At 41.0% G+C, this 27,374-nt stretch overlaps 1 protein-coding gene across 3 annotated transcripts in view; it reads right to left on the minus strand.

The window, feature by feature from the left end:
• ext1c (exostoses (multiple) 1c) overlaps positions 1 to 27,374 on the minus strand; it is an 84,558-nt gene that overhangs the window by 55,473 nt on the left and 1,711 nt on the right. For all 3 annotated transcript variants that reach the window (XM_004548937.3, XM_023155370.3, XM_012918645.4), the window contains exon 2: positions 16,522 to 17,913. In XM_004548937.3, coding sequence (XP_004548994.1) covers positions 16,522 to 17,468 — 947 coding nt within the window. In that variant the 5' untranslated portion in view covers positions 17,469 to 17,913. The remainder of the gene's footprint in view (positions 1 to 16,521; positions 17,914 to 27,374) is intronic.

Genomic DNA, 27,374 nt, shown 5'->3' on the forward strand with positions numbered 1-27,374 from the left:
GACACTGAATTCAGTTTTCTAAAATTAATGTTGTTTATCACATTTAGTTCATGGTTTAACACTGTAAATTAACATTTTTATTTACTTGGGTAATCTTTGTGTAATATTAAAGTTTGTTTGATGATGTGAAACATCTTCAAAAAGTAAATCAGGAAGGGGCAAATACTTTTTCACAGCACTGTACTTAATTCCCTTGATGTTTTAGAAAACCTCAAGCTGAACATATCACTTAATTATGAACCAAAAAAAAAAGTTTTTTTAAGTGCAGATTAGTGCAGAAATCAATACTGTCAATGGGCCAGCGTGCCACCGAGTAAGACACCTGCAACGATGTCACTTTTACCACCTGTTCTGCAGCTTCTTCTGACCTCGTAGCGAAGAGAATTTTGCTGCTGGGATCGATAAAGCCACACATGTTTAATCATCATTGCATTAACCTATGATGGCATTCTGGCAGTGAGGGCACTCTCATGGGAAACTGCATTTTATGGGACACTAACATTATTACTCCTTCTGGCTCATTTGCTGCAGTCGCCCTGTAGAAAACTGATCGCTGCAACGCTCAGAAAGCACACACTCATTATCTAATCCATTTTCTCTTTTTCTCTCTCTGAGTCTGTCGCTTTCTGGACCTTTTTCTGTATGAGACACACAAACAAAAAATAACCACTCATACACACTCCACCTTCACAAAGAAAAAGTCCATGCCCCAAGGAGTATTGCATTCCAGGGAGAGTGCTTCCATAGATCAGAGGGTGTTTATTGGCACCACAGAATCCCTTGAGTTCATCAGGCTCCAGAAGAAGAGAAGGAAGTGCAGAGACTGAATATAGATTCACTCTCCCACTGTCTGCTGAGCATGCCCGTCCACTCCATCAGGCCAGACCCTATTAGAGGCCATGATGGAGTGTGACAGAGTGTGTAAGTGCTTCATGTGCATAGTAAGTGGGCAGAGGTAAAGTTGTGTAATGCATTGGGGATGTACCAAACACTCTTACTGCAAACACTTAAGTGTATCTAAATTGTCTGACAGCTTTAAGCCATCTAGGGAAGGGTGGATCAGCATAACGGCTGGTTGCTTTCTTTTTGTTGTTGTTTTGGCCCATTCACTACTTATTTCAGAGTATTTCAGCCTGTACATAGATTAATAGTGTCCAGAAAATGGTTGATCCCCTGAGTGCAACCAGCAGGTTAACACTGTGAGCGATATAAAAGAAATTAAAAAAAAGGGGGCATACGAGCTACAAAGAGGACACAAGAGTAATCCTTTTGAAGTGAATATAACCAGAGCAGTGCTCACACACTGAACCTGATCAAGTTACATACTCATATAGAGAGATAGCAAGACAGCTGGACGAGCAGCGGGATGACAGACAGCAGTGCAGCAAAATAAATTCTGCAGTAAAAGCGCCAGAAATAGGGGAAAAAAACGGTTTTCCTAAAAGATACGAAACAGAAATAGACAGTAGAAAGCAAGATGACAAAGAAGGGAAAGAGAGATGTGTTATTATAGGATGAAGACTTATCCTATAATAAGCGAGGTCGCTAGATGGAGAAAGAAGCAGGGCACTCCGGTTACTGGCAGCCAGTGGACAGAGAGACAGAGACAGTGATCACCAGGGGACAGCTGGAAACACAGAAGCAGGGCCAGGAGAGCAGGGCACTGCCAGATGGGCACACGGCGAGTAACATGAGCAGCGGCCTGTGTGACCACTCGTGCTTGTGCTGAAAGAACGACCGAGTAGAAAAAAAGAAGGCACAGCAAAGACAGGGAAGAGCGGACAAGTGTGTGAGGACACGCAAGGTGCACGTATGTGTGTAATCTGCTGCTTGGCACTGGGTGAAAGGTCGGGAAAGACACCGAATGCCACTACTAGACAGCTAGAGGTCATTATAGTAGATGCCAACAGCAAGCTAATAATAGTAATGGTACACACATACACAGCAGTGAATAAATAGATCAGGACAAAACTGAATGACCCCAAGACAATTGCATGCACATTTTTTATAAGTTTGTAATATATGAAGTACAAATTCTACTGTGTTTTGTGTGTAAATGTGAGGAAGCAACATAGAGACCCACTCATACGAGTAGCCGACTCAAATCTCAGATACAGTAATACATTTTTCTATCTTTCATCACGCTCAAAAGTTATTATGTGGCAGGTGAGCTAGGTTTATAATGCAGACCAAAGATATCAGACAGTTAAAGCAAATCACAGACTCTGCTGATCCCGTGTGGATGAGGCTGTCTCATAATACTACTCCTTTGGGAATACAACTTAAGATGGCGAACACGGTAAACATGTTTCACAATAAACATTAGCGTGTTCGTTTTGAGTCAATCTCTACAAGCAGCTATCTGCTAAAGATTATTTAGAGTCTGCAGGGTACAAGAGTTTTGGGTCCTGAAAGATTTATGATTTCTGTTTGCAGTTCACTCACAGTGTGTAGAGGGCAAAAAGGGAGGAGGCCCCCCTGGGGCAGGACATGTGTCTGAGCCATTTTCATTATGCAATGAGTGACAGATGGAAGAGAAATCTTTGACCAGTGCACCATCAGTTTAAGAGGTCAAAAGAGAACCCCATCCTGGGTCTCTCTCTTCTTTGAGCTTGGGTCAAAGAACCACTGTGCTTCTTGGAGCTGCTAGCATGGCATTGACTGAAGTCTCCTTTACTATGCAATACTTTAAATGACATTAAATGTCGCTATATTGTGACTACGCAGTCTCCCCCCCCCCCCCCCCCAACCTGCCTTCGTGCACCTGCTTGCTGAGAAATGAAGATGCACACAGATGGCTTTATCATTAAGTTCATGGGACAGTGCACTGGCTGGCTTTGGGCTTAATATACTTAATGGTGTATATAATGTAAAGGAAATGAGGACTGAAATGAGCGTCAGATTGGAATGAGTCAGGGCCTGCTGTAGTGTGAAGGGGGCTCGGTGTGCCGAGGTTTTAATCTAGAGAGGAGTCTTTTGGGCCAAGCAGGCGGAGGCAACATAAAGCCCATTTTTCACACGGCAGGCAAACCTGACAGTGTTTGTATATTCGGTGCTGTGCCATTTGGAGGAAAGCTGTTTTGTAGCGTGCTGTAGGTGAGTGTTCAGTGTAGTAGGCCATCTGACAAGAAGAGCAGCAGGCCATACATCACAGACTCGGAAGTGAAACTGTGGCTTGTAGAGTTTGCGTCTATGTTGCAGTTTCTGTGAGACTGCACCGCAAAAGACATTTCTGGAGCGACTAAGGGGAAGCTTCTCCTGTTACTTGTTTTCCCATTCATCAGAGGTGATGAGGAGGGAGACGAGTGAGAGGTTCAGAACCCACCCCAGCATGGCTATCATTAAATAAGAGCTCAACAGCATAACTCATGAGAAATTCATGATCATCTACACATTCTTCATCTGCTAGGTAGCAGAATAAAAGCCCTTATCTGGGGCACACATACTGCATTGTCTGCTGTTGGGCTTGGCAACAGTAGCACGCAGATACTGATGCACACACTTTCCATCCAGCAAAGAGTGGATTGCATTGCAAAAGAAGCAAATAAAAAGGTGATTTTTTTTTTTTTTTTAAAGCATATCTTCTTTCTACCCTATCTTCATAAAAATAACAAAAATAAAATGGGAAAAAGATCTTTTGACACTTGTTATGTCTACTTTGTGCAATAAATGCAGGCTTTTCTCCTCTGGTTATAGAGGAGCTGGTTAAACAGGCCAAGAGCAGAAGTATTGTAGGTCTGATTTCAAAGCCTTTCTGATATTGTAACAGTTTAAGGGAGAGACTGTGTTCCACTGATGTTCTGGCTGCCCTTTACAAACTGCTATTTATTGATCAAAAAGTACCCAGTGTACTCTGTTAATACAAGTACCTGAGGTAACAGTACGCTATACACTCCTCAGATAAGGGCACGCGAGACAGGTCACGATCCAATAAAGTCCCTGAACTCTCTGTTATCTACTTCTAATGAAAGTTCAAACACCAAAATGATGAAGTGAAGTGGAACTGAGGGAGCCAGTTCGGAAGGAACACAAACAGAAGAGAAACACAAGCATATCACTTTATAGAAGAAAAAGAAAGTTGAAAATGACTCAGTTTTAAGCAGGATTTGCAGCACAGGTCAGACAAGCTGTGCCACCCATGTATGCCTTTTCAAAGAGCAGAACTGGCAATTAAAGAGCACATCTTGTACTGAGAGGCTACAGCAAGCGGAGAGCAAGGCTTCTTCTGAGAGAACTGTCGGAATATTTGTTTCTGGAAGAAAGGGCTTTATTGTCTGCACTGCCCACACACAGTGTTGACTTGCATGCAGCACAGGTAGCACAAAAACTAATTGGAAAAAACTTTTTTCAATCTAACAAGCGGCGGCTAGTTAAGTTTCCCTTATTCTTATGATAAGTACGGCCTCTATTCTATCCAGCCTTTGTTGTGATACTCCTGCAAACACTGTGGCCAATTCTTGTGTAAAATAAAGGATCAGTATTCGAATAAGCATAGCATATCAAAATCTTCAGCACCACCCTTGTGTACTTGCTTTGTTTTGGGGTTTTTTACACCGGCTGGTGCTATGGAATGGGTGTAATTTCCTATTCATAGTTTTCACTTTCTACCACGTCATTATTGGACCTTGAGGGCAAAGCAAGACTTTCCTGCGTTGCCAAAATGCCGTGCAGTTGTTTAATTAGTTGCACTAACAACAAACTCAGCTTTTCCTCACTGCTAGCAAAAATGTAGAGAATAGCATTGCATGCAAACGCAACACACAAAAAAATAAAAAAAAATAAAAATATTAATGCTTTGCTACCACTGTCCAAAATAGTAAAAAACATGGATGTAGCTTCCAGGATGTAAAATAAATAAATGATGAATCAACCCAATCCAGAAATGCGTTAAACCTGCATTTAAACCTGCATTCTGTTCGAAAGCTACATGGTGATAGCTGTGTTTGAACCTCTGTAAACACTTTCCTGTCGAGTTTTGGGTCAAGATAAGATAAGAAATTCTATATTTTGTAAACCTCGGTCAAAAAATCTTTCAAAATGAAGCATTATCTACGATTATTAAAACCACATGCTCATTGGCTGACAAGAGGTTACCCAATATTTGTGCAGTTTCACAGTCAGACCTGCCCCCACTCATCGCATTCAATTTTTTGCAACCAAGATGGCCTCCATGGAAACGCTTGCCTCAAGGCTTCAAAACCAGACAAACCAATGGGTGATGTCCCAGTAGCCACCTCCATGTTTTCTACTGTCTATGCTACTGTCCCAGAACGTAGTCCACAGTGAGCAAATGATAGAGTTAAATTACAATGTCCATCTGACATAGAAACACTAGATTACACCCCATGTAATGAACAAGCTGTAAGCTCTCAGTTAAGTTACACATTGTGGGACTGATTGCTTTCCCCTCTAGAAGACATGATTTTCAAAGTGACACCTCTGTCTCAGTAGAGTATGGATATATAGAGTCAAACAATAATTGAAATTGTATATATATATATATATATATATATATATATATATATATATATATATATATAAAATAATTAGGCAGTGCTACAAACACTCAAATAAAAGAATCGCGCGTAAGTGAAATATCAAGTAATTACACTGAAGGTTATCAAATAGTTTGCATAAAAACATATTAGAGGGTGCTTGGGTAGCCCTCCATCCAAATCCCTGTTTAACCCCAATACCACCACCGCGTTATTAAAAAATGAGATACACAGATCATGTTAATGTTGATAGTGCCGCATATATTAGCGAGTCCTTTGAACCCTCCAGTGGTCGGGATTATCACTGTGTATCAGTCATTCATCTGAAGACCAGCCAATCAGAGCCCTTCATTCTACATCAAAGAGGGCAAAAAAGAAGCGGTTATTAAAAAGCTTTTTCATCTTATTGCAAACTTACACTACACAATATTTTCTGACCTAATTTTACGGCAGATATCTCAGGCAATTTGGGCATCCTCTGAGAAAGTGCTTGGGAAAAAAAACTCTTCAAAATGTGTTTGGGACAGCCTAATTGCAGCGAAATCTGGTCTGAGTGCTGCGTGTCGTTTTTGTAATGATATGCCTGCTGGCTTCTTTTCACATTAATGGTTTGAACTTTGAAACCTGAACAATTTCAGCATTCTTTGTTTCTGTTGAGGTCAGGTGGTTTAAACGAGTCAGCCATACAGAAATGTGCCTTCCCTTAAAATTTTTCCCTTGACGCCTCACAATTTTGATGACCAAAAGAAAGAAAGACTGAGATGTATCAGCAATCACATACCTCCCTTCTCTTGATAATGACTAAGCTACAAATGCTCACAGATTGTGCTGCTTGGGGTCAAAGGTCAAATAGATGCTATTAAGAAAGAGTAAACATGTGAAAATCGGGCCTCTGAGCTGGAGGCTGGCTCCTTAACTGCATAAGGAATGAGAAATGTCTCCCTCCACATTTCTCTCCTTCTCTTTCTCTCTCCCAACTGCATTGTCATTGTCAAAGCTTTTACGCTCCAGTTGGCCTGGACAAAGCGAGCACAGTCGCTCCAGGCTTTTTCTGCTATGATCGCCATGGCGTTAGCCGGGGTTGATAAAGGGCTCGATTAGGGCACTGAATGGGCACCCATTAAGAGGACATCCACACCAGTGAGAGAGCCCCTGGGCCAAACGGTCTTTCTTGAGAAACCTGATATGCACCTGACAGAGTGGAACCACCCACTCGCACTTACTGGAGTTGTATAGCTTTGCTACGACTGAAGAACGAAGAGCTGAGAGCGGAAAAGCTGAATGAGTTTACTCACTGGCAGAGGTTGACAGGAAAGAACATTTTCAAGGCCAAAGCAAGCTCAAATCTTTATACACTAAATCTGCTATTAAAAAAACGACCAATGACATTATAAACCTCGACACATTCATCTCAAAGCTTTTTTTCTAGTTTTTGTGGAACCTAAAGTCATGTTTAAAAGGTTTAAAAAAAAAGTGTTTCTGCATACAATTTGACTCCCAACATAAACTGCACAATAAATTCAGATGTAATATGCCATCGGGCAAATGTTTCATCCCCAAGCTATAATCAGTTCCCCAAAGAAGAATCTTATTAAATATGACTTTGGTTAGCCTTCTGCTCTGAATTATTTCTACTGAAAAATTAGATTCACTACTCAAGTCATAACTAAAGTTATAACTTTAAGCCAAATCTCCCGTATTATCAGTGCGAAACAGAGCCATCGTTGAGACGGGCTCTGGATAAGCCCCCTCCTTATACAGTGTGTATTAAAGATCCTGAGCTCCTTTGGAATAAACTGAGATGAACTCTGTCAAGATTTGTTTAGACATAGTTTGTAACCGCGTGACCTCAGAAAAAATACTACTGCTTCCAAACTGCTGAAGGCTATCAGAAGAAAACCGAATTATTTTTAAACCGTCGCTGTTTTCACACGTGTGAACGCAGCGAGGTCAAACCGCAGACAGAGGATTTTACAGGTAAGGTGATCCAGTTCGAAGCACCTGGATAATATTTGCTACAAAATATGACAATGTGACTACACTTTATGATTTATGATCAGGTGCCTCTACTGACAGGTGAAATGTTTTAGTTTAAAATTAGATACAGAGGAGCTGGAGTGTTACAAAACTATTAATGTTATCTAAGCATTTAGTTGTATCTCATATGTCCTGGACCTTATTCTAACAATGTTACCATAAAAGACTACTCTCCACTACAACACCACTAGAATTTGTTTGACTGATGGTAAATAAAACGTTTATCAGTGCTTTATGGGCACTGACATACTTTATGAGTATTGGAGAAATGTATGCTGCTATGGTGTAAAGCTCTCCAGTTTATAAACCATGCATATTCTGCCGATGTTACAAAGTTAGATGAGAAGGAGAAATCCTCTCCTGTGCCTGTCCATTAAGTGCAGCATGTTATCTTGCAAAGAACAAGGATTCAAACAGGGGGGAAGTTAGTCTCCTTTGTGCAACAATAAAAAAAACTCTGATAATCATCTTCCTTATGCACACTAACAGTTATGTTACATTTTAAGTCAGTAGGTTTGAAAACTGGAAAAAGGAAACCTAAATGATTTATATACCACTGATAAACCATTCACGAGGGACCTTAGCTGAAATACAAAAATCAATCCATGATGGATGTAGGAGACTGAAAAAGGTGCACAGACAGATATGCAGACATTGGTCAAAACTTTGTAACTTCTTGAAGTGTGGATTGAATAAATACATTTCCCTTTGTTACTTTTTGCAGGGTGAAAAAAGAGTTTATCAAAACGTGCATGGAGTTCGGGAGAGCATGGTGTCAAAACTGGAATGCATAGATTAGCAAGTCAGAAGCAAAAGCGGGTACTGTTCGTCCGGGCTTGTATGCAGCATGTGATTAGCACAATTGCATGCAGGACAATCGTGTGCAACACTAAACACACAGCTGTGCTGTCAAAAAAGTTTGCCTTCATGGAGAAGCTGGGTCTTTTCATAAATTATGCATACCGGAGCTCAGAAAGATGGAAGGAGGCCTGCAGTCAACTGCAGGACTGTATACAGTACAGTCTGAAAAAATGAGAAAAGGAAGGAAATATAATGAGGGAAAAAAGTGAAGGGGTCGTGTAGAGGATACATGCAAAAAAAGGTGTGAGTTAGGGGGAGAAAGAATGATTACAGTAAGCTGTAAAATCCTTACATGTGTATGTGCTGTCTGTGTGAAATTAGATTTGCTGTTGTTTTTAATGTGGGGATTCAACTTAAGACCTCTTAAAAGTTAAGTAAAGCCTGTGTGGAGCAGATGTGTCTACCTTTTCTTTGGGGGGGGGGTTGCTATTGGAGTTTTCCAGACCTGATGCAGCACAAAGCTGCTGAGACCTGAGCTGACTCATGTAGGGCTGTGGCTCCAGCGTCGATGGTTTTGCTTGGGTGACAGTGCAAACAACAAGCTTTAGCTACAATGAATGCCCTCTGACAGGACGGATAAATTACAAGCTATTCTAAACAACTGAAGAAGCAGGTTTAGTAAAAATTAAAATGGAAATAATAGCATTTAGGAAGTGGGAGGTTTGAGGCTTTGAGTACAGCGGTTGAGAAAACAATGGCCGCATAAAGACTGGAACGCAAACATTTAAAGGCAAATGATAAGCAGGTTGCAACTGGCTTATCCTTTATCAGAAATACAAAATGTAATTCAATTCTATGTGGAATAAAAGTTGTTCATCAGTCCAGATGAGCAGCGATTGGAAACTTTCAAAGACCACTGCCAAAAAAAATCTTTTTCCAAGTAAGAAATACAGTCAAAGACATCATTTCCACTAGATAAAGTGAACTTGGATTGATTTGTGACCTTACAAATGTGCCTCCCTCCTGCACATTTTTGGCTAAAACCAATAATAACCATCTAAATACTAAGAATTGAGAGTCAAATCAAGCTTACAAATTACTCCTTGGCCAAGTGTTATCGGTCCACAATAATTCCTGGAAGTGAGATCACAATATATGCTACAGAAAAAAACAGAAAACTGTGTGCTGCATGACAAAATTGAAAGAAATTCACTTTTTTTTTAACCTGAAAGACACCAAGGTTAAAGAAAAAATCCAAAAGGTGTCATTATCTTCATACTTAAAACCAGTATTGAGGCTAGACCAGCCTCCTTCATACTTCTTTTAGTTCCACTTTGGTCTCCACCAACTGCAATTACGCAATTCTGTCTGTTAAGCTGCCAGGTTATGTTAACTAGATAATTAATCAGAGCTTTTGGGGCTTTTTATAATGATGAGATGACACAACACTCCTTTCAGACACAATGAGCTTGAATTGAAACCTGAAACTTGTAATCAAACCAAGAAAATAACATTAATAAAGACATTAAAACTTGGTGGAGCTTAGAGGAACTACATAGTTTCATTAGTTCGGTCTCAGTCACACAGGGCTAGAGACTGGTTGGTGACCCTATGGCAACCTCTGATAGCTAAAGAAAAACCAGCATTTTGCTAACTTTGCTAACAGATGCTAACTTGTCTGGAAGCACATTTTTAAAACCAGCACCGATATTTGGTGATATTTGCCGATAGTTTTCCTTTCTTTTAGACAGATGAAACATAAACAAATATGTTGGTGTTTATGATCCCTTACTAAGACACTATGACAATGGTATTAAAGAATTATGTGTTTTATTTGTGTTTTATTGCTCGTATATGCATCTCATTTTAGATTTCCAAACATATGTTGACAAGTTGCAGAGTGCTCGCCGGTGGACAAAGTATGCAACATCTACACTCATAACATGGTTGAAGGGTGTTTCGCCTGTCTTAATCTATCGGCCATATTAATTATTCACTTATTGCCCAGTATTGACATATTGGGATAGATTGTTCTGACTTTATTCTTCAGGTCTTTTCCACATTTCACAGCCATCTGATCCACTGTGAAAGTACTGATTATAATGGATTTAAAGCAAACTCAAAACCAGTAAGTTTGTGGGTGAGCCAGCAGGTTAATCTTAAGCCCTGGATACAACCTTTGAGGCACTGTCTAATTTAATATATATATGACAAGACTTGTTGAAAGCACTGAGGGGAGAGGACCGATGTGTGGGATTAGAAAGACATGAGCCTGAGAGGAGGAAAAGAACGGAGGATGGAGTGTAGAAGTGCCAGAGAATCAAGGCTGCGTCTCATTTCCAAGTATTTTAAACAGAGACAGCAGATATGGGCCACACAAACCACACACGCACACACAAACCACAGCATCTCCAGAGGTACAATTTCACAGGCCCTAATTGCAGTGGGCTGCAGCATTTCTTATTCAGTTTGCCAAAATCTTAAACTGCACTTTCTCATATTGCATTTACAGATCCAGGCACACACACACATAATTATGCATGTTCCCACCCACATATTAATTTAGATTGCGCTTGTGCGGAAGTAGTAACTACGCTGCTATATTTTTTTCAATGTTTACCAGCAGGTAACAACAGCACCACCTTCCTTTCCAGCCTTGATTCACTTTTCATCAACTGCACCGAAACCCTTCGTAGTTTAGGAATTCTTACCCATTTGCAAGCACATGACAGCTGAACAGATTGCACCTATCCGTTTCGAATCACACAGGCTTGGGAGCATTGCTGCAGCTTTTCCTTCTAACTTTAGGGTAGCAAATTCCTTCAGTTCTGTTTTGCCCGATTAGTATGCTACATTCATTCTGAACTCTCACCCAGGTTTTAAAGTCTGAGTGCTAGCTCTTTCGCCTTCAACAACCTCAGCCTCCTTCAAGGGAGGTCATCAATAATCACCATCGGTTTCCAACTCAAGAACTTATATAAACCAACCGCAGTTAAAACTAACAGTGATGCACAGCATTTGAGCGACTGAAATCTCATCCTCCTCCTGTGTTATCCATCTTTGGTTAAGCCACCACTTCACAAACACACTTCTTAGCTGGAAGTTTAGAACTCAGTGTTTTTGGCGGCACCTTTTGTACGTTTCTCTCCCTTTCTTTCTCCCCTCTCTCTCGATTTTTCGCACTCTTGCTCATTTACATTCACTGTACAATGCACGTTTCCCAACCCTTTCTTAGAGAATTCTATAAAGCGAGGGAAACTAGGCCATTAGGCTGCAGCGCTGCTTCTCCCTTGCTTCAACTATCGCCGCTATTCCAATTCCCTCTTCCTCTTCCCCGTCTTTCTCTCCCACTTTGCCACCCTCCCTCCTGCCCTGTTTGATACTTGCTTTTTCCTCAACTTGCCTGCGGTATCACCCAGTCTCTCTCCCCCCCTCCAACTTTTTTTTTTATAATTTTTATCACATGGCATTTTTCTTTTCTTCCTTTCTATCTTGCTACTCTTATGCCTTGGGTACCACTGTGTCCTATCTCCAACTTGTCTCTTTTCTATTTTATTCTGTATTCCCTCCCTATCATCCATAATCCATGTATGCTCTCTCTCTCTCACACACACACTCAAAGTTCCACACCAGTAAAATCGGACCAAAAAATATTTCCAGGCACCTTCTGTTCCTATTCAGATTGCCTTTTCCCTATGGCACATTTTAATGGGATTCTTTGGGTCCAATTTACCAATTGTTCTGCACTTTTAACGAGTGACTTTGTGTTAATAGAATTGGCAGCGACAAAGGTATTTAACAAACCCTTAATGAAAAAAAAGTACTTTGAGGACTTCCACGGAGATACCAATTTTCCCTTAAGCCAGAAGTGCAACACTTATACAAAACTCAACAAAAACGCAATATAACCTAACATTTTAGAGCAAACCGTCTTTAAATCTAAGCTGGACACATAGCTTTTATTAATAATGCTTTTGAACTGGCTGCTGTCTGGTACGGTGGCTGAAGGAAAGGTTGTTGCTTTGTTATATTATGTATAAAGTACAAAAGTATTTAGCATGAATGTATCGAAAGCCTTGTGTGTTTCATTTATTTTTTATTGTAAAGCAGTTTAATTTTAAATGTGCTATATAAATAAAATTTACTGACTTACTTACATTTTAGGAGCATAAAGACAGAGTAAAACAGGTAAAACTTCTATTGGTGTTACACACAGTGGATATGGCGAGGTATACTGAGGATAAACTTCAGACATTTGTATGAAAAGGTATAATTTCAACTTCTGATGCTGAAAAAACATCCTTGACGATAGTGTTGATTTTTTTCTTCTTTCTTTTTTGTTCTAAAGTGTAAACAGAAATGAAATTATTAACCTTTTAAACCTCAGCAAACAAAACTAAATCTATCCTCTAGAGATGGCAACAAGATATTTTTTATATTTTTTTGCTAAATCTATGGGCCGAGCCGAGGGTCAAAATAATTTTGAGTTGGTGATATTATGTTCAAGACAAATTTCACAGACTGTCTGTAGGCTTAATCCTCTTGGTGTAAACTACTGTGAGTCAGTGAGGAACACAATTACCTTAACACAAATTAAGCTACTTGTGTTAAGGGGTTAATTAAAAAAAGATGTAATGTATGCATGAACGTGTTTACGTGTAAAAATATTGCTTTCCAATTTGGAAACTAAGCCTATGAGCTGTGCAAGTGTATCACAGTTTAGGACCTTCAAAGTGTAGGACCTTTGATATTCGCAGCTTTTATATTATTACCTCAGTTGCGATGTTATTACCATTTACGCATGCTGTGCACCAAATTGCTAACATTCAGACTCTTCAGTAAAAAATATGTATTCTATAGACTCATAGACTAAAAAGTTTATTTTTTCCTTTATATCCACCAGCTATGACTTTATACTGAAAGCTGTTTAGCAATTAAAGGCAAGAGATACATTAGTGAATGTAATCTCATCACCCATATAGCATTTCTTCCTTATAAAACTTCATATATTTTTACTGTTAAAACAAAACGAGGAGCCAGTGTTTACCCAGAAGGAAACCTTTTTGCATTCCTATCATGTTCTAATAAAAAAAGGGGGGGAGGGGGATTTTTATTGGGGCAGAAAAATTATGTCATGACGCTCAACTGTTCGCTCCATCTGAGTCCCCCCCCCCCCCCCCCCCCCCTTTTCCTAGTTCCTCCTCCTTCCCCTCCTCCTCCCTTTTCTCCCCCATGGGTTGCTTATGTCACTGATTGTCCAGGTCTCTCAAGGCTAATCTGCTGGTGTACCAGATGCAGGCGATCATTAACCTGGTGCTACCTTCTAAGAGCCTCATTAACCAAGACGCGGTCTCAAACGCGAACACAAGCTCATGCACGCCGTGTATAGCAGTGACAGTCACAAACAAAGAAGCATGCTTTCTCAGTGACACGGCCTATTAGGAGCAGAGCAGTCGTTTTTCACTTGCATTTTTGATCAAAAATAAAGAAGCAAACTATGTAACTGCAGACAGATGGAGTAACGAGGATGTGTTGCTACGCGATCTAAATCTTGCTCCTGCAGTTTTTCTCTCCTTCTCCTGTTTCTTTGACACGTCTTAATTCAACGGCCACCACGGTTCTCATGTTCTCCCTGCAGAAATCCCCCTTTTTCTTTCCCCCAGAGGGAAATTCAAAGGATGCAACAAGAGAGATGATCCAGCACCTTCCCCTTGCTCCCATCCCCTCTCATCTCTAATTCACCACAGAGAGAGAATTCATACAAAAGGAGAAAAGGTTTCTTTTTAAATCAGCTTTTTTAAAACTTTTTTTGTACAAATGACGGCTGTCTCCATTTGCCTCCCCCGTTCGCACCCTTGCACCCTCAGAGCCGTTGCTCTACCACAGATTTACATTGGAACTGCCTCTCATCCCCCACTATCCTCTCTACCTCCTCATAACCCTCCCACCTCCCCACCCGGTGTTTAAGTAGTGGGCTGAGTGGAATAAATGAATTCATTCATAAGTCTTACAGAGCTCCATCCCCATGCCTCCAATGTAAACAAGCCTACGGTATAGTCTAAAGCATGTTCCTGGATCAGATCAACCAACAGACTATGGAATTTGAAGCAAATTATATTATATTGTATAGTGTGCCACCACAACTTTCCATATTCATTATATTAGTATACTGACATGTTAATAGGCCCTCCAAAATTTGCTTTGCAGTTTTATTCTGTTATCCCCAATACAGCCATGCTTTGACAGTCTGGTGTGACTCGAACTTCTACCTCTAATTCTTTTCCTGCTCTTTGCAGGAATCCATCATCTCCTTTCTCCAAATGTTCTGCACCATCAGAATACCATGGTATGTCTCTATGAACGGACAGGCACTGACTTTATAATGAGAAGCTCTGTCAGCACTTCAGCTGCAGAGACTTTTATTGCAAAGTGTAAGTTCAGCAAGTGGGAAGCGAAAAAGAGACGCCCGTGTTGTTCATCTCTATGTAAATGCTACTGCAAAGAATAATAAAAGATAATAGAAATTGCACAAAAAAGTAGACTATAGTCATAGAATTACATTACTGAACATATATTTGATTGCTCCATACAAAATGATTACATTTACTCCTGCTTAATGAAAAAAGCTATTAAAAGTTGATTAAAAAAAGCAAATTAAGAAGCATGGAAACAGCCACTGGGGTCTAAAGCTACTCCACATTTAATACGTCCATAACAATTACCAGGGTGTAACGTTTTCTTTACAGTAAACAGAAAAAAGAAGTGTTGATGCTGGATTTCAGGCTTTTTGTGCTCGGGAGCACTAATTATTCTTCCTGTAAACCAAAACCTGAATGTCTGGTTGATGTTGACCTGTGTGTCTGCTGTAAGGCAACTGTTGGCAGATAAACCTGTTTTGAGTCATTTGATTTTTTTTGGGTTTTTTTTATAACTGAATCAAAAGCTGAACACCCAGCAAAAATGAAAAAAAAAAAAGGTTTGCATGTGACTGAGGTGTGAACAGCTTATGCTGATGTTTCACAGTGCACAACTGTATGAAACGCACGATGAAAGGTAGTGATCAGCTCCGAGGCACATGGTTCTAATTGACTGGAAAAATGAGCAAGGGGGGAGGCACAGGGAGGAAAAGACATGTTTACCAAGCTGCTGCTGCGAAATGTACAAAGCCGATGGGTGTGTCTCCAAAAGCTTTTCATTATTAAATCGACAATGGGCGAAAAACCACTGGGTGAAGAGCTTCAAACAGCACACAGGACCTCAGTGGAAATATATAATTTGTTAGTTGTGACATTGTTCAACCTGTTTTCACATGTCACATCCCGACATTAATATTGTTTTAGCAATAAAGCCCTTTAGATGTTGCTGTAAGCTCATTTCTCAATGCGTTTTATCCTCCCCACCTCTTTGTCTTGACTTAAGTAACAGTGACAAGCATTCTCGGTGCAACACGAGCAAGAACATCTTGCCGTGAAAAACATGGACGGTCTGAACAAAAGAAAAATAGCACCCTTAAACCCAACAGCAGTTTATTATTAACAGATTTCGGAAAGCCATTCTTTGCGCTGACCTTTGCTTTGGTTCGTTTCACACAGCAGTTCCAGTTGTAATTCATTAGCTGCAGCTATGCTTTTTCCTGGACTTGTATTATTAAACACAAAACACAAAGTGGAAATAACTGCATGTGCACTTTGGCTGAATTCCCTAATTTGCCCATCTATCACACTGTAATATATTTGAAACCCTAAATAGTAAGGGTGCTCAAGGTCAGTTACCACAAGTTAGCCACATTACAATCACCCTTTAATAGGACTAATATAATTTAAGAATAAAAAGGATCGCTGGAAGTTGTGACCTGAATCTAAATTTCCAGAGACGTGAGTTAGTGTCTAAAATCTTTGATCTAGGATGCAACTGCCAAATATCATAAGCTCAGGCAGTCAAAAAGTGTGCAGCAATAAAAGAGAGACAAAAATAACCAGTGGGACACGAAAGCTACCCCTGACACAGCTTGTAGAAAATCAGCTACATCTAAAAGACCAATAAAACAGCATGTAAAGTTCAAACGGGAAGGCAAGCAGAACAACCCCATTGTGTATTTCTTAATAAAAAATATAAACCTTTCCACCATTTCTTATGAATCCTTATATAATGCCACATTGACTCATACATTCACTGTGGCCCATCTTACCTTTCGTATTCCAGGTTGTCATGGTCGCAGCGGGCGTCTTTGTGCTTCTCCCAGTCCTTCCCGTGGCGGCATGTTGTCAACGACACAATGTCCTTGCCATTGTGAATGTGATGAAGCGCATTTCTTGTGTCTGAGCCGATGCCCGTTAGATAGCGCTTCCCTTTGAACATCAGCAGGTACTTCCTTCGTGGTGGAACTGTGTTCCTCACCAGCCAGCCCCGCTCTCCACCCTTCTGCGGGTGATCCTTTGAGAAGAGAGGGATGGAGACATCAAAGCCCGGCCTGAAATGTTCTGTGTTGAGGCTGGCTTTGGCTAAGATGGCCTGGCCAATGTTGAAGCCCAGGTCCTCTGTGTAGTTAGGCCACGTGCCTGAGTACAGGTTGAAAATCAGATGGTTCCGCCCGTCATTCCACAATGGGTAACCACGGATACGTTCATCCACATTGGGCACAAACTGTCCTGATAGCTGGTCCCTGTCTAAGGTGTCTATACCAAGCACGAACAGACATGCCTCACGGGGGTCTGAGGTGTAGTACCGTGACTCGGCTATAGATGTTAGGATCTTCCTGTAGCTTTCCGACACGCGGTCGTTTTTCTCCGATGGATATATGTACACTCTGAACCCTTCCCTTCCTCTACGGCGACACCGAGAGAAGTCAAAACAGGTCTCCATGCGACAGCGGCTGTCTTTATAAATGGCAGACCATGCCTGGCGCCGCTGGCGGGGTGACTCTGCCATCCCAGGGTCTGTCTGAAGTTCATCCAAGTGGGCATAGCGGGGCAAAAAGGCTCTGTCGGTCCAGTTGGGCCAGGGGCGCATCACATCACCCCGGTGGCGTGTCAGCAGGCGGAGTAGACGCAGCTGGACTCCTCCACCCCAGTAAAAGAGGACCAGCCAGCAGCACGCACACAAGCCCAGCAGAACATACTTCTTACGCGCCTGCATGAGGGCCTGTGACAGTCTCCTTTTTCCCTGCTCTGTCTCGCTTTCGTCCTCTGTTTTTACTTTTGTTGTCCCCTCAGCTCTGTAGCCTCACAGGGGTTTGGGACTAACTTGCAACTTCTAACAAGGAGCTTCTAATGGAGGACAATGTGTTAACAAGGACATCGCTGCCTCTGAATGTGGCCCAGTCCACTTTGCCATTTAGAAAGGACACAGTCTAAGTTACTGACTCCCCTCTTTCAGTCTCTTTCTGGCCTTCCCATTTGCTTTCAACTGTACGCTCAGATGTGTGTATTAGCCCGCCTCTGCTGTAGCACGCGCTGCTGCTTTGTACATTTCTTCCGCTGTCCAGCCCGGCCGAGAGTGATGAAGGGTGATTTCTCCGCTCTCGCAGGCCAAGCTTGCTGCCTCATAGTGCCTGGCACAACTGCTGTCTGCAGGGGCCCTCCTGGGGAGAAGTAAACAAACAAGAATACACATCAGTACACAGAGCAGCATCACAGCTCTGCAACCAGCACTGAGAAACACACTGGGTTATAGTTGTTTAACTGCTGTCTCAGCAGATGCCGTAACTAACACTTTTCATAGCCCAGTGGGTATAGCTTTTCATTTCGGTTAGTCATATGTAATCTGCAACCTCCCGATCACATTTAATACACACAAACACACATATAATCAAATAGCACTCAAGTACCACAGCTGGGTAATGTTTCACGGCCAGCGGAGGGTTTTAAGCTGTCAAAATCCTTCTTCGGCTGGAGCTCATAAGGAGAAAATTGGGAAAAGTTAACTCAGCGCACTTTCAAAAAGGCATCCAACCGAGATCAGCCACACATCAAAATCATCTTTTCGTCAAGTCTACCTTCATCCCTCTCCAGCTCCCACACTCCTATAAAAAGGGATGGCTATTTACAGGCTCATTTGTACTATGATGTGCGCTCACTTCTGGAATAGTCTTTCTGTGATAGCATGAGAAACTGGGAGCAGCTGACTGGGCTTGATGCTATCGAGCTCTTCAAGCTCCAGTTGAACTGAAGCAGATACAGTTGAGGTGCAGTGAAGGAGAAAATAAGACGGCGTTTAGCATCTAAAACTGAGATGTGGAAACACAGCAGGAAAACATAACCGCTTTATGGCTCTGAGACGTCCATTCACCGCGGACGGACTGAGCGAAGGCTTTTTGTAAATTTGCAACGGTATTTTATTTTTTTTTGCCAAACATCCCCTCATAACTCCTCCAAACTTGTACAGTACCTACAGTGTGTGTCTGTGTGGAGAACACACCTCACAGTGAAGGTCAGTGTTCTTTCTGCCAGCTGCCACACAAAGGCAGCTTTCAGGCCTCACCTGGCCACCCTCTCTCTACCTCTCATTCACATTCCTCCTTTCTGCCTCTTCTCCAGCTAAGGAGAAGCTAGCCTGCCTTCTCCTCTGGCAGCAAAAACAAGCAGCACAATGACGGTGTGGGTAAACAATGCAGGTTTTCATTCCTCAAACTGAAATACAGCAGGAATGGAGTTTTGCATGTGAATTGCTGTGCATAGTTAAAATTCTAATTAGTATGTATGTTACTGGGTGAAAAGTGTGAAAGAAATCAAACATTTTGGCAGTAATTGTTCCTTTGGTTCCAGCATTTACTAAATATCTCAAGGCTTCAATAAATTCAAGGCTTCTGCAGTTTATTCAACGATAAACTGAAATTTGCGCTCTGCCAAGAGAGAAATATGTGACTGCGCGACAGATCACACAGACCTCTGTGTTAAGAAGAGCTTTGAATGTCACAGCTAAAGTTATTTGGTATATTGTTTTTGCTGAATGAGTAGTTCAGATGACAGAAAATTAATCAACTGATAGCTCGAGTCTTTCATCAAGCAAAAATGTTCAGCATTTGCTGTTTTCACTTTGCGAAAGCGAGCACTCGATGTTACTGCTTGTGTATTTTTTGCTAATGTAATAGCTTTTGGGCAAACAAAAGCATCAATTTGAAATGTCACTGCAATTTTCATCATCGACATCTTTTGTTCCCAATTATTACGAAACAATCGAGGTTAAAGCCCTCATTGCAGTCAAATAAACATGCACTAGATTCCGGTGTCACTTTCTATTAAAAAATCTATTAAAAAATGTTCAGATTTAGAGAGGAAAAGTCTTAATTTAAGCTTCATTTCTTTATAATTTGCAAGGAAACAGTCAGTATTTAGTATTACCACCTTTATTCTCCTATAATTTCTTTAAGTAGTCTTTAGGAATAGTACTACGGGCTTCTTGAAGGACATTCAAAGCATGCAAGCAGCAGCAATATTCATGTCTGGGCTCTGGACAGCAGCATTATTATTACTAACTGGGCAGTGTATTTGGGATCACTGTACTGCTGAAAAACATGTTGCTTTCCAGATGGTAGTGAATGGTGGGTTAAAATTTAATGGTACTTTTCTGTGTTCATAATAACATCAATTTTGACAAGATGCCCAACCCATGACATCGCCTCCACCGTGTTTTACAGACGGCTGTACCTCCATCCTGAAACCCTTTCAGACGAGGCGTCGGTGAAATGAATCAACCAGATGTCACGTGTCAGGTATTTGGTGGATTTTTTCTTATTTCTTAAGGACAATGCTCTCAGTTTTTCATCTGCTGTAAATACTTTGTTGTTGTTTCTGGTTTTTAGCGGTGCGGCTCCTTCTATTGTCCTCCACTTGTCCAAAAAAATTAAGAAATGGGGAGTGACTCAAGACTTTTGCACAGTGCAGTATATTAATAATGTTAACTAAGATTCTTTATATGGTCAGTTGCCCAATCAGTACACTAAGCTGTGGTTCTCTTTGCTACAACATGGTGTGGAATGCTAAACAGCGCAATACTAAAAACATCTAAGCAGTGGTCTGAGAAAACATTTTCAGTTTAGTACCACCATAAAATATGACTTTATTGTTGTGCTTGTCAAAATTAAACAGCAGAGGCAACAAATTCTTGAAAGTCTGACTTTGATTAAAGTAACTTTAAATGCTTGAAAGCGTGTATGCAGGTTAACTGTTACATCTGTACGCATAAGACTTGCATATAGGACTTGTGTGTGTGCACCACTGCCATGAGTGTGAGCCACAGCACCCCCAGGTAATTCGGGTCAGCTAATCTGCCTGTGGAGATGTTAGTGGGTGGTTTATGTCACCTCCCGTGTTTCTACTTTGGCCACAACTGAAATGCAAGCAGTCCAAGCTAAGGAGAAACAGACACTTGGGATCCCATTACATGCCCCTCATCAATAATTCACTGGCTTCTTTAGTTAAGGCATTGATTTTCCTTTCTTTATTTTTTCCACACTTTATGTCCCCTGCCACCAACGAGCGCAATTAGGCCTCAGTTTTATTCAGGATACACTTTGGTGAGAAATGAGCTCTGTCCTGGTGATTTGTGGTTCCAGGGATAATTGATAGTGATGGCGGGAAGGTGTAATAGAAAAGTGATGGAAGGTATCGTTATAATGATGGTAATGATGATGGGCATGAAAAATTTATTCCGTTGCCTTATCTAATCTAATGCCAAGCCACTTCGCATAAGGACGCCATTGCTTTTGCCCGACCTCTGCAGGAGTCTTACAAAAATAACAGTCCCATAAGGATATTGATTTTAGTGCACCAAGTCTCTCTGCATTTGTGCTGGATGAACAAAATAAATTTCACAATAAGACACCAAGACACCATCTCGAATTTGAATTGATTTCAAAATTACAATACAAGGAGAAATATCAGGCGAATATCTGAGACGGTTAGGTTTCAGGTATCAGACTGGTGGAGGATAATAAGCGAATTGAACAGTCAAAGAATTTATTGTTACAAGATATCCAAGTATGTGGGAGCCTCTTGAGCTCTGCCGTGCACTTTTGTATCCAAGGACAAACTGTACAATGTCAAAGAGCGGCTATTAACAATAAGCAATAATGATGCATGCATGCATGCCTGGGCCTGACCAGCTCTCATAGCAGCTTTCTACTGCAAATAAGCTGGAGGATGCAGACATAAAGCTGCACACATAAACACAAGTAAGTGGCTTTAAGTGGTGACAGTCCCTCTGTCATGGATTGGTGATGGATCATTGTGGTTGGGTGACTAGCACTGGAAAAAAAAAAGCCACAAGGCTCATTGAATAGAGGGACCTTAACGTGGAAAGATAGGGTTCAAGAAAAGGTGAAAGCAGAATTCTGAGCTCTACAATTCAACCCTTGGTGATTTATTTTCCATCTACACCTCCTTACCTCAGTTTATTCATCAAGTCTGTTTTTCTTTTTTACTTTCCCTGTCCTCTCTTTTTCCCACTTTACCCAAATTCACTGGAGGGTTTCACTTAAACAATACATGTTTTTTGCTCCTTTTTAAATGTGCAATTATTCATTCTCTAAAGAGGGATGACGACAGGCATGAAAAACTCGGAATCACAGAAACGAGGAATACACTCAGTAAGGCCAACGGTTCTTTGATCATCCCCTTGCCTTAAGTGCAAAGACATTTCTAGGCAGGTTCATTACAATGTCCTGAGCAAACAATGAAATTGTGTTACAGTGAGGTGAAAAAAACAGGACTGGAACAATGAAATATGAAGGTTATGGTTCATGTACGAAGAACAAGGCAAACCAGTTTGATACCAAGTAAGTTCGCCTTACTTTGCCTTTCTAAACACGCTTCTAGCATACTCTGACTGAATCTAACACTCACTGACAGCTTTCTTGGGTACATCTGTTATTAACACAAATATCTAATTAGCCAGTCACATGGCACCAACTCAATGCATTTAGGCAGATATGATCAAAACGACCTGCTGAAGTTCAAACTGAGCATCAGAATAGAGACTTTTGGAGTCAGATGGGTAGGTGCGAGTATTTCAGAAACAGCTGATCTACTGGGATTTTCCCCACACAACCATCTCCACAGTTTACAAAGAATTGTCCAAAAAATCCAGAGAAAATATCCAGTGAGCAACAGCTCTCATGGTGAAAATGCCTTGTTGATGCCAGACAAGATTGGCCAAACTGCTAGTGTGGCCATCCTCTGATGGCTGTTTCCAGCAGGATAACACACCAATGTCACAAAACTCAAATTATCTCAAACTGGTTCAACATTGAAGAAGAGTTCACTGTACTCAAATGGCCTCCACAGTCACTTGATTGCAATCTAGTAGAGTACCATTGGAATATGATGGATCAGGACAGTGGCATCATAAATGTTCAGCTAACAAATCTGCAATTGTTTGGTGTCATCATGTCAAGGTTTCTGGAACCCTGTTGAATTTATGCTACAGAGAATCAGGGGCCAATAATAGCAATTCTCCATTTAATCAAGTGTCTCGTATTTGTGCAATCCAACCCCCAATTTTGATACCAGTTAAAGTTTATTATTTTCCATTAATAGTCATTCTGTTTTATTACCCTGTACATAATTATCACATTGTAAGTGAGGGAGTCCACCACTCCTAACCCTGCCCTGAACATCCCTTTATAAGCACCAAAGATTTACGGCACAACGCACCCATGACACTCCCATGTAGGATTACTCCATATATTTTCATCCCATTGATATTAGCTTCACTGTTTACTGCTGTTTCATTTTACACCATAAAAACAAAACATAATAATCACAAAGGTTAGAAAAGACCATTTCAGGTAATCAAAGTGCCGGTACAAAATGAGAGAAGTGTCAGTTTTTTGGCAGTTTTTAAATGGAATTAATGGAATTAGAAATAGCAGCCACTGTGAAGTACTCCTAAGGATTAAAGCTTCAAACGATTTAACAATCTATTGACGGTAATTTAATTTGGAAGCAAACCTGCCTGATAAGTGCAATAATATTTGGAGGACGTGGAAATATTTAGTCGAAATCTGCAAATGAATAGTAGATAATAACAGAGGAAGGAGAAAACAACAAGATGGAGAGCTCAGCTCTGAGATCGATATTCTATGGGCGATGGCTGGACCCAGTCCCTATTCTTCCTGCCCTCAATCTCTCTCCCTGATGGCCTTATGGGTGTCCCTAAACTGCCTCTACCTGCTGCAGTTTTTCAGAGAACAACACGATTAAGTCATTCAGGAAATGGAATTGAAATTTGTCATCCCATGTCTCCTATGAATTGTGTTTGCACAGCAGCTTATTCAACTGTGGTTATACAGGCTTTGATAGAAAATGAAAACTGACTTGTTCTGAAATGGATGTTGCCGATGATGGCCTTCTGCTAGAAATTCAGCATTTGTCAATTTGCGTTTCTCTCCCACCAGAAGGGATATTTTTATAAAAGAGGTTTCTGTCATTCTGTGACAGATTGGCTTTTTCCTTATTTGTTCAATCTGATGTTTTCTGGCCACATCACCAGTGCTGAGCACAACTGACATTGTAAATGCTCGAAATGAAATCCACTACCATTACAGTCATTCTCTGTATGGCAGAGTCATTGCCACTGTCAAAGAAGCAAAAGCAGCATTATTATGTCTGAAATGATTTGAGCAGACATAGTGCAGCTTGAAAATTGACACTAGATGGGCAAAATTCTGGGTAAAATGAGATCTCCATCCCTTCCCAGATGATACAGTTAGACAGTCCACCTGAATGATGAAAGCTCACCACAGCCTGAGACGCATCCTGGGGGATTGCTCTTCACAAATACAAGTGATTTCAGCGAGTTTTTGTGGTTGTATGTAAGCATATGTCAAGACTATACTTAAATGCACATCTGGCGCGCATGTTGTTGCTGGCCTGCTGCTGGCGATATATTAGTTCAGCAAAATAAAGTGTTCTGAAGAAAACACAAATCTTGTGGTGAGGTGAAAGGCTCAGTCGAGCTAAAATTAAACGCTGGACCCTGTTATTACAGGCCTGAGAGATGTGACAGCGTGACCGAGGACTAGAGGATCATTGCACTGCGTTGTTTGTGTTATTACAGTGGTTACCGCCTGTTTTTCGTGTGTGATCCTTGAAATGAAACTAGTTTCTACTTGTGATCCCTTAATACTTGCATATTTCACAGACTACGGAGGCCAATTCAAGGAATGAGTCATATTAGCTCCTTAGGGTGCTTTGCATGTAGACTGTGTAGGGTTATAAAGCCCCCTAGGCTGGAAAGCGCTGAGTTAAGTTCACAGTGTCAGCAGAAGCAGGTTAGAGCTTTTTCTGAGGATGACCGTTTTTAAATGTAACACGCAGCAGTAGAGTAAGTGTGTATCTATACAATGTTTGTTTTGGTCAGGATGCTTTCACATCATATAAAAAAAGAGTTTTTAGAGGACTCTATACAGTTATGTAAAACTAAGTACACCCTTAACACCAAGTACTGCTTTCATAGTATTGAAGAAGGTGAGTAGCAGCCTGATAATGCTGATCATTACCTATAGTAAATGATCAGTCAGTGTGAGAACATCTATATAAGCAGTAGTTTGGGCATCTTGCTGGTCTACAGCATTCAAATGTGTATTAACAAAATGGCACAATCTTCCCAGCAGAGGTTATCCCAGGATATTCACTTCAAGGTCAGACTGTGGGATGCTCAGAGCAACATCTCACACTCTAAAGGTCCCAGTTAGAAGTTCCTGACAGTACAATTAGAAAGAGAGTGAACAAGAGTGGCTTGTGGGGAAGGGTACTCTCTATAAAGAACAGGGGAGCACAGTTTAAGGTTCCTCAAGTAAAGATGGAGGCTACAATGTTACAAGCTTGACTGCTCATTACAGCTTTTGTTAATTGTTCAATTTTCGCTCTGGCTGTTGGGTTGGGGTCTACTTGGCCTTAACGTGACTCTGGGTACCTCACTAACTTTGTAGTAGCATGCTGTCTGTGCTCATTTGTAAAGACCTGAAGTTGAGTCAGGAGTATAATGCGGATGAATCTGTTTATCTGTTTACCATTGTGCTCTCGTCCTTTTGTGCAATAAAAGTAAACACAATGCCTTTTCAGTTGCACTTTTATCAGGAAATGTGTATAGAAGGGCTATGGAGCATTGGTGAAAATGGCTTTTGTGTATGTTTCTTTGTACTTTATGTTCTTGGTATTTTTCTGTGGCATAATAAATCGGAGTACCTGGAAAACAAAAGCATTTCTATAGCTTTTTCAAAACGTAAAACCTGATTAGGAGTCACTGAGTATGAGGGGTTTGCCTGTCTGTAGTCACATCACTCAGTCTGTGAAGGGCTTCCTCCTTTGACAGACCTGCATTAAAGGCTTGGGATGTGATCCATGTTCCATTTTCTGTCCTTACGTACTAGTTGCCCTTTGAAATTGAGGTGCTCTTTACACTCCCACACACTGTATGCATATATAAGCAGGTACACACACACACTTTGGTCTTTGCTGAACAAATGGCTTTTTACTTTATAAAAAAATCATCTCTCTTGCTGTCTCCACACAGCTACTGAAGTCTTTTTCCATTAGCTCGACCACCTCAGAACCATAATGGCCATAAACTTAATCAAGCACCAGTTCTTTTATGAGGCCATTTTCATAATATGGATAACAGCACATTCGTCTCCAGCTAAATAAAACCGCATTGCTCCGCCTTGGCCAAGGTACTCCGACACGGTTAATAAGATGTTTACCTCAAGCTGAACGCCCTGCAACGGAACCAGCCTCCAAACCACGCTCACATTCCAAACCCGGCGTAATTACAAGCTCGGTTGATTAATCAACAATATGCTGCACTCCAACGCCACAAGGGCTAATTAACAAAATGAACAAGATGGGCAGGAACACTTATTAGGAAGTTCAAGCTCACTCTCTGAATTTGGCAATGCTGTTTACAGTCCTAAAACACAGGGACAGGATATGTGCGGATATCGCACAGGCGGAGACTAACAATAGCACACCAGTCCAAGCATGTAGAGTAAAAGAGCCTTCGGAGGACACTGATACAGCACAGTGGCTGGCTGTGCACCTGACAACGCACACAGCAGAAACAGCATGCAGCCGAATCCATCTGCCTTATTAACCGGTCCTGCTAACAACGCATCTTACCGACAGCGCATCTTATCTCTGCAGCTTCGGCCTAGAGGCAGTCTCACAGAACTCTAATCAGATGGGAATAAACAATCTGACCTTGACAACACCTGATTAGATATACGATCTGACCCTAGGATAAGAAAGAAGAACAACATTCCAGGCAGAGTTCAATTAGCCCTGCGTCTCCGAATTTCTTAATCTTGTGCTTAAAATACTTTTTTTTAAACAGTCTTTTTGTTCAACTGACTGCAGCTTTCACAAGAGTAACAAAAAACATTCTTTAAGACATTACACACAAGGAGAATGACCAACAATAGAATACTACAACAGACAGTCCAAAGGTTGCACAATGCAAACTCCAAACTCAGCTCACTTAAGGAACATGTGACTGGAAATTCCTGCTGTCCGTGGAATATGCATTCCGCCTAGCTTGACATGACAAGATTTGTGTCTTATTCACGAGGGAAGGTATTACAGAACCATCATGAATGAGAAATCCTATTAAGATGAGGAGGTTGCCATTAAATGTCATTTCATAAATCAAATGAAATTCATGTACAGCTTATTGTCAAGATACAGCCTCCCCTGAGAGCCTTTTGGGGTGGAACCTCAGTGATAATGACAGCATTTTGTTTGGAAGCACCATCATTTTTCATCAAAAATAAATAAAGAAAGAACAAAATAACTAGAGACTTGTAATTAAATGCTGCAATGAACTCTGCCAGCCTAGTTTGTTTCTTTGGGATTCATTAATACGTGGAGCACTTAGTGGGATGTGAAAGCAGGCAATCTTTCCAGTCTTTCCTGAGCTATTAGCTAATGCGAGATGGGCATTAGCTAAGACAACTGGGCATCAGAACAAAACAATGCCATTTAGACTGCATCAGAAGATGAGCAGGAAGAAGTCATAATACAGTCAGTGATATGCACACTCCACTGG

Source organism: Maylandia zebra, linkage group LG22, assembly GCF_041146795.1.
Source record: "Maylandia zebra isolate NMK-2024a linkage group LG22, Mzebra_GT3a, whole genome shotgun sequence".
Taxonomy (NCBI): Eukaryota; Metazoa; Chordata; class Actinopteri; order Cichliformes; family Cichlidae; genus Maylandia; species Maylandia zebra.